This window comes from Musa acuminata, chromosome BXJ1-2 (assembly GCF_036884655.1).
Source record: "Musa acuminata AAA Group cultivar baxijiao chromosome BXJ1-2, Cavendish_Baxijiao_AAA, whole genome shotgun sequence".
Classification (NCBI taxonomy): domain Eukaryota; kingdom Viridiplantae; phylum Streptophyta; class Magnoliopsida; order Zingiberales; family Musaceae; genus Musa; species Musa acuminata.
In genome coordinates, this window is record NC_088328.1 from 12,696,245 (window position 1) to 12,713,034 (window position 16,790).

At 39.1% G+C, this 16,790-nt stretch overlaps 1 protein-coding gene across 2 annotated transcripts; it reads right to left on the reverse strand.

Moving 5' to 3' along the window:
* Positions 1 to 13,102: 13,102 nt before the first annotated feature.
* Positions 13,103 to 15,908, reverse strand: LOC103968707 (serine/threonine receptor-like kinase NFP). Of its 2 annotated transcripts, XM_009382021.3 has the most exons (3): positions 14,680 to 15,908; positions 13,325 to 14,070; positions 13,103 to 13,238 (listed from the first exon to the last, which is right to left on the reverse strand). In XM_009382021.3, the coding sequence occupies exons 1-2, from the start codon at positions 15,850 to 15,852 to the stop codon at positions 13,327 to 13,329; spliced, it is 1,917 nt and encodes a 638-aa protein (XP_009380296.1). In that variant the 5' UTR covers positions 15,853 to 15,908; the 3' UTR covers positions 13,103 to 13,238; positions 13,325 to 13,326. The 2 variants fall into 2 exon arrangements, with proteins under 2 accessions (XP_009380296.1, XP_009380288.1); XM_009382013.3 differs by having other exon boundaries at positions 13,103 to 14,070.
* Between the last annotated feature and the right edge of the window lie 882 nt (positions 15,909 to 16,790).

Here is a 16,790-nt window from a genome sequence, read left to right on the forward strand (position 1 = left end):
AGCATTTATGACAAGATACATTTTATACATTTGTCTCAAACATTCAATTTGTCATCAATTTATCATATTTCTCCCCCTTTATCATCAACAAAAAAGAGAACCATTCAACAATGCAAGTATGGTTATACAAAATTAAGTAAATTTCACACCAATTTATCTAAGCCATAAGGGAAGGTAAGTAAAATCTTTGCATGATAAACTTTTTGGATAAGTTAATATTTTTACTCAAGTGCTTTTTGGTTCTTCTTTAGATGTGCAAGTTTCTTTCTTCCTTTGTCATAAAAACTTTGCATGAAAAAGAGGAAGGAAGGTAAGGAGGGAATCCATTAAGAACCAAATTTATGAAATGATTTGAATCAAGTCAAAAACAATAAATGAGTTTCATTAAATCATACTTCAATTTTAACAAAGAGAAAGGATTCATGAAAAGGATCAAGATATCCATATGAAATCAAATCGCCATTCTCGCAAGTAATCATCACACACTAAAAATTCATAAAATTTATCTTTCATGACAAGAGTAAAGAAGAATTTTTGGGAAAGAAGCACCACGAATAAAACTTCATAAATCAAATATGTTTCTCATTAAAAGATCACAAGAGTGAAATCCGTGATCGATGCATTTGTCAATGAATTCTAAGAGTGAAAGGACTAAGTGTATCAAAAATCATTAAATTTGTATGAAATAAATTTTGATACCTAGTAGATTGATATGCTAGATTTCATGAAAGCCCTTTTAAAAAATAAATCGAGAAAGTTCGGAAAAGAAACACAATAAACTCACGCATTCGGACAATTTAACATCCCTAACTCTCTTATAATAAAATCAAATTGTTCTTCATTTAAAGGTTTTGTAAAGATAACGGCTAATTGATGTTTTGTATCAACAAACTCTAAGGATATATCATAGTTATTAACATGATCTCTTATGAAATGATGTCTAATGTCAATATGTTTAGTTCTAGAGTGTTGAATATGATTTTTTATTAAATATATTACACTTGTATTATCATATTTTATGGGAATGTTCTTAAGGTGAATCTTATAATCTTCTAATGTATTCTTCATCCATACAACTTGTGCACAACATGCACTCATTGCTATGTATTCAGCTTCGGTTGTAGATAGTACAATTAAATTTTGTTTTTTGGAAGACCAAGAGACAAGTGCATGACCTAAGAATTGACAAGTTTTAGATGTGCTTTTTCTATTTATTCTATATCCAGCAAAATCCACATCAACGTAAGCAATTAGGTCAAAGTATTTATATTTTGGATACTATAATCTTATATTAGTGGTTTCTTTAAGATATCTAAGAATTCTTTTAACTACTTTAAAATGAGATAGCTTAGGATTAGATTGAAACCTAGTATAAAGTCCTATACTAAACATGATGTCCGGTCTAGTTACGGTGAGGTATAGTAAACTACCTATCATACCCCTATAAGCTTTTCAATCAAAGCTTTCTCTACTTTCGTCAATATCTAACTTAGTGGAGGTACTCATAGGAGTATTGATAGCCTTTTAACTATCCATACTAAACCGTTTTAGCAAATCTAATTTATATTTTGTTTGACTAAGAAAAATACCATCATTGAGTTATTTCAAACTCATTTCAAACTCATTTATATGTTGATGACTAAGAAAGTTAGTTCACCTATTAAACTCATTTCAAACTCTTGGCTCATACTTTTGGCAAATGATTCGCATAAGGATTCATTTGTAGAACCAAAAATAATATCATCAACATAAATTTGAACAAAAAGAAAATTATTTTTAAAATTTTTAATAAATAATGTAGTATCGACATTGCCTTTTGAGAAATTATTTTAGATAAGAAATGAGCTAAGTCTCTCATACCAAGCCCTTAGGGCTTGTTTCAATCCATAGAGAGCTTTAGTCAATTTAAACACATGATTCAAAAAATTATCGTTCTTAAATCTGGGAGGTTGTTCAACATAAACTTCTTCGAAAATAAAGCCATTAAGAAAATAACTTTTAACATCTATTTAAAAAAACTTAAAGTTATTATAACTAGCATAAGCAAGGGGCATCCTTATGCCTTCTAATCTTGCCATACGAGCGAAGGTTTCTTCATAATCGATACATTCTTCCTAGTTGAAACTCTTGGCCACTAATCTAGCCTTGTTTCTAATCACGATACCAAATTCATCTTGTTTATTTCTAAATACCTATTTAGTGTCAATAACTAAATGATCACTAGGTCATGGAACAAGCTCCCACACCTTATTTCTCTCAAATTAGTTCAACTCTTCTTCCATTACGATAACCCATGAATCATCTTTCAAGGCCTTGTAAATGCATTTAGGTTCAATTTAAGAAAGAAAAGCAGCGTTGGCATAAAAATTTTTAAGAGAAGAATGTTGATATATCTCATATGATTAGCTTCTTAGGATGTGCATCTACATACTTCTATTTCTTGGGTAAGGATGTTTCGGAAGTAGATGTATCTAAGTTGCTAGTTGGAGGAGAGGGTTCATTTAAATTCAAAGCATTAAACTTAAGATCATCGTCAAACTCATTTTTCTTAAATTTGAAAACTTCATTAAAGACAACATGAATAGACTCTTCTATAACCAAAGTTCTTTTGTTAAAGATATGAAAGACTTTAGAAATAGAAGAATAGCCAAGAATAATCCCTTTATCGTATTTTGCATCAAACTTTCCTAAGGCTTCTTTTTCATTCAAGATAAAATATTTATAACCGAAAATTTTAAAACATAAAACATTGGGTTTTTTGTTGTTCCATAATTCATAAGGAGTTTTGGAAAGTAACGATTTTACTAGAACCCTGTTCATAACATAGGATGTCGTAATAACGGCTTCAGCCCAAAAATATTTGGGTAGTCTATATTCGTTCAATATGGTTCTTATAATTTCTTGTAAGTTTCTATTTTTTCTGTTTACAATCTATTTTATTAAGGATTTCTCGGAGTAGAAAAATTATGGTTGTATCCATTAGATTCACAAAAAAATTGAAAATCATGGTTTTGAAATTCGCCACCATGATCACTCTGAATTGATGAAATCATAAAGCCTTTTTCATTTTGAATAATTTTATAAAATTTAAAAAAAAACCTAAAGCAATCACTTTTATGTGCCAAGAAGTATGTCCATGTGTATCTACTATAATTGTCTACAATTACAAAGGCGTATTTGCTACCTCCTAGGCGTGATGTATTAATTGGTCCAAACAAATCCATATGGATCAATTACAATGATCTAGAGATGCTTATTTGATTCTTTGGTTTGAAACTACCTTTTATTTGTTTTCCTAGTTGACATGCATCACACACATTACTTTTAACGAACTTAATGTTAGGAATACCTCTTACAAGTTCTTTAGATGAGTTTTGAGATATTAGTTTCATGCTAGCATGACTTAATCTCCTATGCCAATGCCAAGCATCATCATTCGAAATCGAAAAACACATTTCATTATAAAGATCATCAATGTAAATAGAATACACATTATTTTATTTTATGGCAATTATAGAGGAGTTTTTGTGTGATTGTCCAATAATGCAAGTATTGGATTCAAATTTAATGACATATACTTTATCACATAATTGACTAATGCTCAAGAGATTATTCTTTAAGCCATCAATCAACAACACATCTTTGATTAACAAGTTGGATTTGTTACCTATGGTTCCTTTGCCAATTATTTTACCCTTGTTGTCACTGAAGGTGACATACCCTTTGTCTAGGCTAGTGAGCATCCACTATCAAGGTACCATCTCTTGCTCCTAACTTATGATAGTAAACATTTCTACAAAAAAGGAAATGTCATTTTTAAACTATCATTTTTAATCTATCAAAATCACTAACAAAATAAGCATGCTCTTTTTTCAACGGTTTATATTTTTTACTAACTAATTTACATTCATCAAATAAATCATGAAAAACACTTATTAATTCATCAAAAGATAAATTTGCATATAATGAATTGCTTAACTTGCTTACCTCATCTTCGATAGTCATTAGTACATAGTGAGTAACTTGCTCCGTGTTGGTTGGCTCCTCTTCTTCGGATGCACTTAAGTCGTCCCAAGTTGCTTTAAGAGTCTTCTTTTTCTTTGGTTGCTTCTTCTTTGCTTGGGACATTCGCTTTTGAAATGTTTCGGCTTCTTGCATTGGTAGCATAAAACTTATTCTTTCTTGGGTTTAATTTTATATTTAGTGTCATTTGTAAATTTATTAATTTTTATGAATTTTTTAAACTTTCTTATCAAGAGTGCCAAGTCATCATCATAGTCCTCATCACTTCAATTTTTTTTCAAGTAGTCTTTATGAGTTCTTAGTGTCATATCCTTCGTATTCTTTAGAAGGTTGTTCTCAAGCTCTTCATGAGTATTGCAAGTCATCTCATAGGTCATTAGTGACCCGATAAGTTCTTCGAGAGGAAAATTATTTAAATCCATGGCCTCTTGAATGACCATTACTTTAGGGTCCCAACTCTTTAAAAGTGATCTCAATATTTTATTAACAAGTTCAAAGTTTGAAAAATATTTGCCAAGAGCTTTTAAACTATTGACGATATCCATAAAATGGGTGAACATGTCGACAATAGTTTCACTTGGCTTCATTCGAAACAATTCATAAGTATAAACTAAAAGATTTATCTTCAACTCCTTTACTCTACTAGTGCCTTTATGAGTGATTTTGAGTGTGTACCAAATATCAAAAGTCGTTTCACAAATAGACACTCAATTGAATTTGTTTTTGTCTAAAGCATAAAATAAGACATTCATAGCCTTGGCATTTAAAGTGAAAACCTTCTTTTCCAACTCATTCCAACCATTCATTAAAAGAGAAGACATTTAAAAGTCATTTTCCACAAGGTTTTATAACTCAAAATCCATTAAAATTAGAAAAATCCTCATTATAGTCTTCCAATATGTGTAATCCGTCCCATTAAACATGGATGGACGTGTAATTGAATGACCATCTTAAATACCAGCAAAAGTCATCTCTCTTGGGTTTTAAACCAAATTGAGAGTAACCTCTGATACTAATTGTTAGGATCGAGTCGATACTAAGAGGGGGAGTGAATTAATGCAATAGAAAAAAAAAGTCGGTTTAAAAATATTCATACATTAAAAAACTGATCTCGGAAGATTGCATGAAAGCGTGTTTATTCGTAAGGGTAGTGAAAGCCAAGTAAGGAGGAAGTGAAGCAATTGCAAAATAAGTAAATGACAATAATAGAAATGCAAACCAGAATTTATAGTGGTTCGATCGTTGTGACCTACATCTACTTCGGATTTCTCCTTCGTCAAGGTCACCGGCGTCCACTAATGGTCTTCCTTCAATGGGCGAAGACCAACCACCCTCTTTATAGCACTTTCTCCTTTTCACTGGTTTAGGAGATAACCCTTACAAGGCTCTCACCTTTATTGAATGATCACAACACTATAATGGGAGGAGGACTTTTAGCACTTTTACAACACTTTTAACACCCCAAGACTTCAAGATATTTTTCACACTTTTGTGCCCTTTCATGCAGAAAATGGTGGGGTATTTATAGGCCCCAATGGCTTTAGAATTAGAGCAAAAAAGTGTAACATCCTCGGATTTCGGGGTATTAGCGGTACCACCGCCATTATTGGGTAGTACTACCACCTACAAACTGACACTAGGTGATACCACCACCTGATAGAGCTCGGAGACCGAACTCTAGTGGTACCACCGCCTGAGAGGGGCGATACCACTGCTTGGTAGTATTTACTACCGACGGTACCACCACCCAAACCACTTGGGAGACCAAGTCACTAAGCGGTGCCACCGCTGGTCGTGACTTCAGGTGCTGAATGGGTCATTCAACTAGCTCAGTTCAGCCCTATTAAGGGCCTAGTTGGCCCCTAACTGAGTTAGTGGGATTACCTCCTAATCATAACTCAACTTAAGGTCTAATTATAATAATTAAGACACTTAAACAAGCAATCTCTATCCGGCATGTCAATTGTTCTTTCAGCGATCTTCCGGAGAACTTCTCGATGAACTCCTAACGAACTCTCAGCGAACTCCCGACAAACTCTCGATGATCTTCCAACGAATTCTCATGGAGCTCCGGACGAACTCTCGACGAGCTTCCGGCATTTCGTCTGAATCTTCGACGTATCGTCCGATTTTTTACTCCGGCCCAACATCTGCTTTTTGTCTTCATTGCTATCGTAGTTAATCCTACAACACCTGTCTCACCATATATATTAGATCAATAATTTGTCAATTGATTTCAATATCAAAATCCAAGATTCAACACTCACAACTCTTTTTCCTTTTGACAAGCTCAAGAGAGAACCTTTACACCTCTCTCTTTTAGACATCACTCCTCCCTTAAAAATCTTCTAACTCTACGAGGAAGAGACTCACTAACTTTAGAGAGATTACAGTACTTCTTTTCAAGTATATTTTCTCTCTTTTCTACTCAATTTTGTGCTTATCCAAGCAGAAATAACTAGGGTATTTAGAGACCCTAAATGACTTCAAAAATAGAGCAAAAAAAGTCTCATCCTAGGTCTCTTAGGTCCTGGCAGTAATACCACCTCCTGTGCTAAGCGGTACCACCGCTTGTGCTAGGCGGTACCACCGCTTGTGCTAGGCGGTACCACCGCTTGCAGTATTGACACTAAGCGGTACCATCGTCCAAACTAGCAGTACCATCGCTTGACAGCATAGAAAAGTGTTCTTTTAACTTTTCCAGCTCATAGGTGGTTCAACCTATCCTTGGGTCACTAAATGGGCCTTCCACTTAGCCCAAAGCAATCTCAACTTAGGCCCAATGGGCCACTAATTGAGTTAGTAGGGTTCCTCCCAAAACCAATATAATCACAATCACAACTACTTTAATCTAGACACAATCGATTACAAACAGAATACTATGTTGTCTAGCATATCATTAGTTCATCTAGCGCATCGTTTATTTTTTTCGGTTCATCATCATCTCTTGCTACGTGTTGCCTAATCGGCATATTGACCTCTACAACATCTGATCTCCTTAGCATAATATCCGATCCTTTTGACCCGATGCCCGAACTCATGGCATGAAGCCTTCTACCGACACGTTGATCGATCCTTCAGCTCGACATTCAATCTCCTGACATGTTTTGGCCAAATATCTGATTTCACTACTTTAATCGATTCGTCTTTCCCTAATTGAAGCTAGTCTTATGTTACTCAAAATACAAATTAGATTATTAACTCATCAATTAATTTTATCATCAAAATTCGAGATTCAACAACAACGACACTCTCTCACATGGCACACACCCTCTTGTGCAATGATGATTACTATAGATGAGGTGTGTAAATAGGTAATTTCATAATTATCTAACCTATTTGTCTCATCAAACTTAGAGTATATGAATAAGTTCAGCCTCTTGTGCAATGGCGCACACCCTCTTGTGCAATGATGATTACTATTTGATTGAAACTAATCTTACGTCACTCAAAATATAAATTTAATTATTAACTCATTGGTTGATTTCATTATAAAAATTTAAATTAAATAGCAAAGTGTTAGGACTCTAGCTAGGAGAGTCCTAATTGAGAGAGACATTCATGTAAAACCTACCTAAGCCGACTCCTATTAAAGAGGTGAAGAGGCCGGCTAGGGTTAGGAGGTTATTTCTTAGAGATGAATTAGGAGTTGTAAAAGAATAGGAGTCTTGAGTAGAAGTCCTATTAGGAGTTGGTTAGAAGTAGGAGTCTTGAGTAGGAGTCCTATTAGGAGTTAGGGTTTAGAAACCCTATAAATAGTCATGTATTCCTCCTCTTTTGATAAGCAATAGATGAATCTTTTCTGCAGCCTTTGAGTAGTAACTTCGAGGGAGGAACCCCTATAGAGTTCCAAGGAGGCCGATCCCCTAAAGAGATCAACCCCAAGTTTAGAATCTGCAAGGGTTCTAACACTTAGTATCAGAGCAGCGTTCTTGGCACCTTGCTGCCCTTCCACAGCCATCCATCAACCCTCCACAACCGCCCAAAGCAATTCCCACAATTGCTTAAGAGATCGTTGCCAAATTCCGCCGTCATCTCCACCACCACGGATCATCCTTTGATTTATCCGTGAATTGCAATAGGTTTTGGTTTTCTACCTTACTGCTACTGCAATTTAGTTATCCTTATTTAAAAATCCCAAAAAAATTATTCCTATATTGCTGCATAAACTTTTCGTCATAAAGTTTTCATCTCTACGATGAAAGATACATTACAGAATTCCAACCGTATAGCACCGTCTGTTTGATCTTGCTACTATGTTTTTTCTATCCAAATCTCTACAAAATTTTTATGACATCTTTGACATTTCCTAACAGCAGATTTCCTTTGGTTTTGTCAAAAAATTCTCAATATAAACCATTGATATTTTACGTCTAATCTGCTGGAAAATCTGCACTGTAAAATTTCAACCGCATAGCATTGTTTGTTTAGTCTTGATACTATGTTGTTTCTATCCAAATCTCTACAAAATTTTTATGATAGCTTTGACACTTCCTAACAGTGGAATTCCCTTTAGTTTCATGAAAAAATTCTCAATATAAACCACTGATATTTTACGTCCAATCTGCTATACTTAAAAATCTATGCTGCAGAAAATTTCAGCCACATATTGTTGCCTTAACCCATCTATTTGCAATCTTTTTTGAATGAAATTTCTTATACACTTCATAGATCAATTTGGATTCCATCTAAGATTGATCTATTAAGAAATTCATCGCTAAAAATGATTTTGTGTTGCTGCAAATTTTCGTCGTAGCCCGTTGAAATTTCTCGACGAGAATTCTGCAATCGCAACTTGCACCAATTTTCTTACTGTTATACTGCCGAAATTTTCTTGATTAAATTATATATCCTTACTGTCATATAAACTATGATTTTTCTATCAATTCTCTCAAGTTTTTGGTGGAAATTACATCGAGAAACCATTGTTTCTTCGACGACAATTCTACTCTTACAAGACAACACATACTTGCTGCAACTTCCACTTATTTCTATCAAACCTTTGCTACCATCTACCATAGATCCAAAACTTTCATCTACAGCCCTAAAACTCCACCAAACCATACCCTCAAACTGCACCCAAAATAGCCACAAAACAAGCCTAAACCGTAGCCTACATCCACCAATCTACCAACCCTTTTGACCATCACCTCTCTTAACCAATACATGCCTTTAACCCGACAACAAAAGAGAGATCTTAACATCACAGATTTGGCAGCATATACTATAGCATCTGAGGAGGTAATCAATGCTAAATTCGAAGCCTTCGATGCGTGAATGGAGGATAAGATTCGGACGCTCTTTACCGAACTTAGATTGGGTCGACCACTAAGCCCGAAGAAATCACATCAAGGAGAGAGCTTTGCCCAATCGCACCAAGCGCAAAGATATGACTTCCAAGAGAGGGGAAGCTCTATGACCAACCCCAACTATCCATGCATGAGAGTGGACTTCCCTAGATGGGAAGGAGACCCGATTGGTTGGAGCTCGTGCGCAGAGCGATATTTTCGGTACCATAAAACCACGGATGCATCTATGGTGAAAATTACAGCTATACATCTTGAAGGGGATGCTATACAGTGGTTTGACTAGTTTAAACATACTTATGGAGTCCTTTCATGGTGACAATTCAAAGAAGGACTGCTGATCCGCTTCAAACCAACCGATTATGAGAATATTAACGGACAACTAGCAAAGATCCGACAAACCTCTACCATTCAGGAGTACCAAACTAGGTTTGAAAGGTTATATAATCAAACTCGTGATTGGTCTCAAAAACAGCTATTGAGGACCTTCATTGAGGGCTTGAAGCCGAAGATCCGAGGAAAAGTTTAAGCGCGACAACCGTATACGCTTATGGCAGCCATCTCTTTCGCACGACATCAAGAGGAGCAATTGAACCATGAAGCTCAGAGGACTAGGGTCGCTCCTCAATCAGTAATATTGAAGCCCTCAGCCCCACCTACTATCGACCAAGTCCCTACACCAAAGAGGTTAACAAGAGAAGAGCTTCGGGAGCGATATGCGAAGGGGTTATGTTGGCATTATGACGAGCCATGGAGTTGTGAGCATCGCTGTAGTAAAGGGAGACTTCTTATGATTGAACCAATAGAAGAAGAGGTTATTGAACATCCAGAAGAGAGCCTTGAACATGAAGAAGAAGATGCAGAAGAAGAGCCACAACTGACCGAAGTTACGGTACATACACTAGCCGGCTACTCAAACCCACAAACGATGAAAGTTGGAGGCCTTCTCAAACAACAACGGATCACTGTTCTCATCGACACGGGCAGTACTAATAACTTTCTAAACAGTAAGGTTACTATCTAGATGACCTTACCTATCGACAATTGCAATAGGTTTGACGTTAAGGTTGCTGATGGATGAGTTTTGAAATATGATCGTAGGCGCCTGCAAGTGAAACTGTTGCTGATCATGAGGTCATACCAAGAGATAATTATATATTTCTTCCTTTTCCCTCTTGATGATCATGAGGCCATGCTCATAATTAAATGGTTGACGACATTAGGTGATATTTCTTGGAATTTTATGCAACTAATTATGAAATTTTATAGTAAGGAGAAACAAGTGATACTGAACGGGAAACGTAGGGGCGACGTAACGACGATTTACACACAACAAATGGAGAAGGTTTTGCATAAAGCATACAGCAGATTTTTGGTATAACTTGAGCAGCAAACTAAGGGAGAGCCAATAGAATTTGAAGATCCAAACCTACTTCCTTTGCTTGCTGAATTTTCAGATATATTTGACGAACCGTACAACCTACCTCTTACCCGTCAGCATGATCATTATATAACGATTCTTTTAGGTAAAACTCCAGAAAATACTCAGTTATATCAATATCTACATCTCCAGAAGGATGAAATAGAAAGGATTATAAAAAAGATGCTCGAAACAGGAGTTATTCGGCCAAGTTGCAACCTCTACTCTTCATCGGTGCTACTTGTACGTAAGAAGGACGGAACATGACGAATATGCGTTGATTACCGAGCTCTCAATGGCATAACCATCAAGGACAAATACCTTATTCCAATAGAAGATGAATTGCTAGATGAAAGGGAGCACAAATCTTCACAAAGCTGGACATTTGATCCGGGTATCATCAAATATGAGTGTGCGAAGAAGACATACCGAAAACCACCTTTTGAACATACAACTACTACGAATTTTTGCTTTCTTCAATAGAAGGTGGAATATCTTGGGCATATCATATCAGAGGAAGGTGTGACAGTGGACTCCTTCAAAATTGAAGCAATGCAAAACTGGCCTACCCCAAGGAACATAAAATTGCTACATGGCTTTTTGGGTTTAATAGGCTACTATCGTAAGTTCGTGAAAAACTATGGAAAGATCAATGCACCACTTACTTTCTTACTAGAAAAAAATGTCTTCCAATGGTTAGACAGAGCCTCTACTACCTTCGACAAACTTAAGGCAGCCATGACGACGACGCTGGTGCTAACACTACCAGATTTCAATCGACCCTTTATTATTGAGGCCGACGCATCTGGAGTCAGAATTAGAGTCATTCTCATGCAAGATAGTCGACCACTCGCATACACTAGCAAGGCATTATCTCCCTCCCATCAAAATAAGTCAACATATGATAAGGAGATGCTCGCCATTGTGCGCGCAGCAACGAGGTGGAGACCCAACTTGATTGGTCGACGATTTCAAATTAAAACTGACCATAAAAGCCTCAAGTACTTTTTGAAGCGAAAGATATCATCCCCTGAGTAGCAAAAATGGGTAACAAAACTTCTTGGATTTGATTATGAAATAACTTACAAAAAGGGGAAAGAGAATGTTATTGCAGATGCGCTTTCGTAGCTACCCGAGCAAGCTGAAGTTTCGGTCATTTCACTTCCGACCAGCGACTTCCTTGAGGATATTAAGATGGAATGGCAGGAAGATTCAGAGACTAGTAAGATTATAAAAAAATTGGAGGAAGCACCAAGCTCCGTGGCTCATTACAATTGGGACTCAAAAGAATTACACTATAAGGGACGCATTGTGCTTATGATAAATTCTACTTGCATCTTTATGAGCAGATTTTGGACAAAGTTATTCCATATGCAGGGTACTAAATTGAAAAGGAGTACGGCATATCATCCATAAATCAACGACTAGACAAAAGTTATAAATAGATGCTTGGAGACAGCCCAAAGCCACCCACCAAATATGACTATCCAAGGAGAACTCCAGACCCAGCCAAGTGTCATTATTGATCGACGGATCGTGACTCGACGACGACGACCCACTACTAAAGTGCTAATATAGTGGGTGAACCTACCAACAGAAGATGCCACTTGGGGGAACTATGACGACTTGAAGATCAAATTCCCAAAATTCATGAATCGTCAGCCTCGAGGACAAGGCTGATTTGAAGAGGGCGGGTCTGTTAGGACTCTAGCTAGGAGAGTCATAATTGAGAGGGACATTCATGTCAAACCTACCTAAGCTGACCCCTATTAAAGAGGTGAAGAGGCCAGCTAGGGTTAGGAGATTGTTTCTTAGAGATGAATTAGGAGTTGTAAAGGAATAAGAGTCTCGAGGAGAAGTCCTATTAGGAGTTGGTTAGTAGTAGGAGTCTTGAGTAGGAGTCCTATTAGGAGTTAGGGTTTAGAAACCCTATAAATAGTCATGTATTCCTCCTCTTTTGATAAGCAATAGATGAATCTTTTCTGCAGTCTTTGAGCAGCAACTTGGAGGGAAGAACCCCTATAGAGTTCCAAGGAGGCCGATCCCCTAAAGAGATAAACCCTAAGTTTAGAATCTGTAAGGATTCTAACACAAAGACACTCTTTTACCTGACGCACACTCTCTTATGCAACGATGAGTACTATAGACGGGTAATTTCATAATTATCTAACATATTTGTCTCATCAAACTTAGAGTATATGAATAAGTTTAGGTCATATTTAAGTTTAATCTTTAAAAAAAAATATTTGAGGAGAGAGTAAAAGAGTTGAGGGAGAAGTCTCTGGAAGGGATAAAGTCCTGAATATTGAGGAATTTAGGTTTTTTCCCCTTCAATTTCTAATAAAATCATGGCTTGATCGATGTTATTTTGGACCAATTGCCCTTTTATTAATTTGCTGCAATCTACCGGTCTTACACGGTGATAGGCACTATTAAAACCCCAAAATAAACTAAACTTGTACAAGATGGCATAGCCCGGCCGTATCTCCCTGTATTCATCAAATCTGATGCATTAGTATGTAGAGCTTTTTATATATCCGCGTACGGTATTTATATTCCATAGCTCTCCGCTTACCTTCAGATACTGTCGGGGCTCTCAATGGAGAGAGTGTCTGCAGAGTAATCGGAGAAGAGCTCGTCGGCCTTGGACAAGTTGTACGCCACCTCCACCATGGTCGGTCTCTTCGACGGGTCCCTGCGCAAGCAGTCCCTGGCTATGTTCATAACGGTCGCCACGCTCTCCATGGGGCACGACTGCTTCGCCAGCACCGGGTCCATCCACGCCATGATACTTGCTTCGCTGCCGCCGCCGCCGCTCTTCTCGAACAGCAGTCCCTCCGCCTCTGCCCATAGCGACTCGCCCCGCTCGCTCGACGCCTCCTTCCCGGACACAAGCTCCAGCAGCACCACTCCGTAGGCGAAGACGTCCATCTTGGCGGTGACGACACCATCCGCCAGGTACTCCGGCGCGATGTATCCCTGCGTGCCCACGATGTGGGTGGTGACGGCGTTGCACCCGGTCTTGGCCAGCCCAAAGTTGGCCACCTTGGCGCGCATCTGGGCATCCAAGAGCACGTTGCTGGTCTTGATGTCCTTGTGGACGACGCGGGGCCAGGTGTGCTGGTGGATGTACTGGAGGCCATTGGCCAGGTCCAGCGCGATCCTCAGCCGGGTTCGCCAGTCGAGCTTGTAGGGGGCGGCCGGGTCATGGAGCCAGAAATCCAGCGAGCCGTTCTCCACGAACTCGTAGATCAGATAGCAGGTGCCGGCATCGTTGTCGATGCAGAAGCCTTCCAGCTTCACCAGATTGGAGTGGTTCACCTTCATTAAAGATGACGCATGAGCAATAAATTAATAAAAAGAGATGGTTTGTGGAAGTCAAACCTATACTAAGAGAGCAAAACTGTGAGAGATGAGAGAGAGAGAGTTGGAAGGAAGGTTAGGCGGACAGAAGACTTGGAAGTCAAGCTTCTTGACCACTTATCACACGTCAGAAAGAAGGATACGATGGTAAAGCCCTCTCGACAAGTGGTAGGTAGTGAAACAACAAAGATAGGAACGGGGCTTGCATCACCACATGGTGGCGGACGCGGAAGTCGACAAGCTTTCAAGCCTGGAGACTTGTGGACACCATTTAATGCTATGGACAGCCAATTATTCTCGATGGCTTCACAGCGAAGTCTTCTCACGCGTTGAAGTCTTGGATCAGATCGAGATGAGACGACTTCAGTGGCGAGTGTGAAAAGAACCCCTTAAACAAGATCTTCATCACATCTCAGCTCTAGAATACCCCACTTCAAATTCTGAAGGAGGTAATTTGTGGGAACGTGCAAGTAGAAGAATATCGCAAGATACCAGAAGAATATCGAGTAGAATTAGTAGGCGAATGCTCAAAGTTAAAATAGAAGCTGTGTCCAATAAGGGCCAAACCTTCTGCAGTATTTTGAGCTCCTCGCGGGCATTCCACTTCATCTTTTTGACGGCGAACACCTCGCCATCTATGATCCCCTTGTACACCGCTCCCTTGATATGGTTGCTCTGCCCGAAATCATCAGTGGCTTGCATCAGCTCCTCCACCTTATACACCTTGTACTTATCCAACCACTCTGAGATATCGTTGATCAGCTTGTCATCGTTAGATGCAACTTCCCCGCCCCTGCTGTACGTCATCAATCCATCCGCAGAACTTTTTCCACGTTCCTCGCCCACTCCCCACCTACCTTTGGACACGAACCGCCTCCATAGCCACGCTAACAGCATCATCTGCAGCACCCAAAGAGCTCCCACAACACCCAGACCGATTGCTAGTCCTGCAATCACTCCGTTTCTCTTCTTCACAACCACAGAAGGAGACTCAGCCGTGGGTGCAGGGGAAGGCGGGGTGGCGATTGACGCGTTCGATAGCAGCAGCGGCGGTGGGATCTCGTACAGGGGAACAAAGATGGTGGAGAATGCACTCTGGTTGCCGTTCAGGTTAATTAGCGTCTGAACGTCGGTGCCAAAGCTCGCGGCGACGGAGGAGTAGGTATCGGAAAGCTGAAGCACGTACGTAACGAGGCCGAGAGGCATCCTGCCATTGATGGCGATGCTGTTCGCGGTGGTGCTGTTGAGGCACTGGCAGGAGATGGGGAAAGTGGCGATGACGCCGATGGTGAGGTTAGTTGCGACGAGCGTCGGATTCACCAGCACGACGGCGGGCCACAACGTGAGGTTCTCGAACTTTTTGGTGGACACCAAGTAGAAGGTGTCGCCGGAGTTGATTTGGTAGGGAACGGGCGCGTAAGCGCGACTGTAGTTGGTGCAGGAGCAGGTCAAGGGGATCAACAAGGGCTGGTTCTGCTGCAACACAGCGGTGGTGGTGAGGTTGCTGGTCCGGGCGATCGAGAGTCGGCTCATGTCAAAGAGGTCGCCAGCGGATGCGAGGTCGAGCTGGGAGAGAGAGGTGGCGTCAGCTCGGTACAGAGCGTAGGCCTGGCACGGGTAGATGCCGCGGTCGGCAGCGCACTGGATGCCGTCGGGGGGATCGGCTTGGCCATCGTTTGGTGGTAGAAGCAGAAGGAGTAGGGAGAGGAAGAGTATGGTTCGGATGACGGCAAGTCTCATTTCGGCTGGGGTTTGGTGGCGTTGGTGGTGGTGTAGATGGTGGTGGGTGGTGGAGAAGCCGCGAGAGGGTTAAATAGGCAAGTAGGATGCAGGCAGACTGAGAGAACGAGGGAGGCAAAATTACCAACTTGTCCTTGCGCGCATAAATGGTGATGGACCCTACGAGAGACCGTGGCACTTCCAAGCCTAGTATGCGGGTGGGTGGGCCGAACACCGAGTATCTAAAGGACGGGAAAACAATTGGTCGGGTCTATAAAACAGGAAAATTTGGACACGGAAAATGATGCAATTCACACGATAAAATCCAAATTCACATTGTCATAAGCAAATTATTTATTTATCTTTCGGTGAATCGAGTCGCCATGAAATTATTATCCATTCAAAAAAGTATATGTTTATCACAATTATTTATGACTTACTGTAGCTGGTTTTATTTTTATTTTAAAAAATATAAAAATTAAAAGACTCGCGAAATATAGAGAAGATTAATATGTATAGCCCTTACCTCTCTACAAATCCTCATAAAAAGCAAATGATTTAAATACCTAGTACTTTTTAATCATAATTATCCTGAATGACTTTTTAAAGGGTATCAATTACAACTCTGATGTCTCGTGACTTAACAGTCAATTGGTCAACATTACTATAAGAATTTTTTATATAAGCTTCTAGATATCATGTACTAAACTTAAATTCGGGGATATGAATATAAAAATCACTGTCTTCCTTGGGCTGTACGTGTGTGTGTGAAAATTTTCTGAATTTTGAAATCTAACAAAAAATAGTTTGATTATTTTTCTTTTATTTATTTATTTATCTATAATAGGTTTTACTAGTATTTTGGTCGGATGGAAACAACGAAAGTTCCAAGTTTGATCGAAACCCATCCAATCTCGGTCGAGTAAGATTTCTTTCGATCATAATCCAATCCAACGCAA

Bases quoted from the DNA above. Each gene is read 5' to 3' on its own strand.
- LOC103968707 (XM_009382021.3), bottom strand. From the start codon at position 15,852: ATGAGACTTGCCGTCATCCGAACCATACTCTTCCTCTCCCTACTCCTT. The intron at 14,071-14,679 runs GTTTGGCCCTTA...TCTTTAATGAAG, and splicing joins AGCTCAAAATACTGCAGAAG to GTGAACCACTCCAATCTGGT.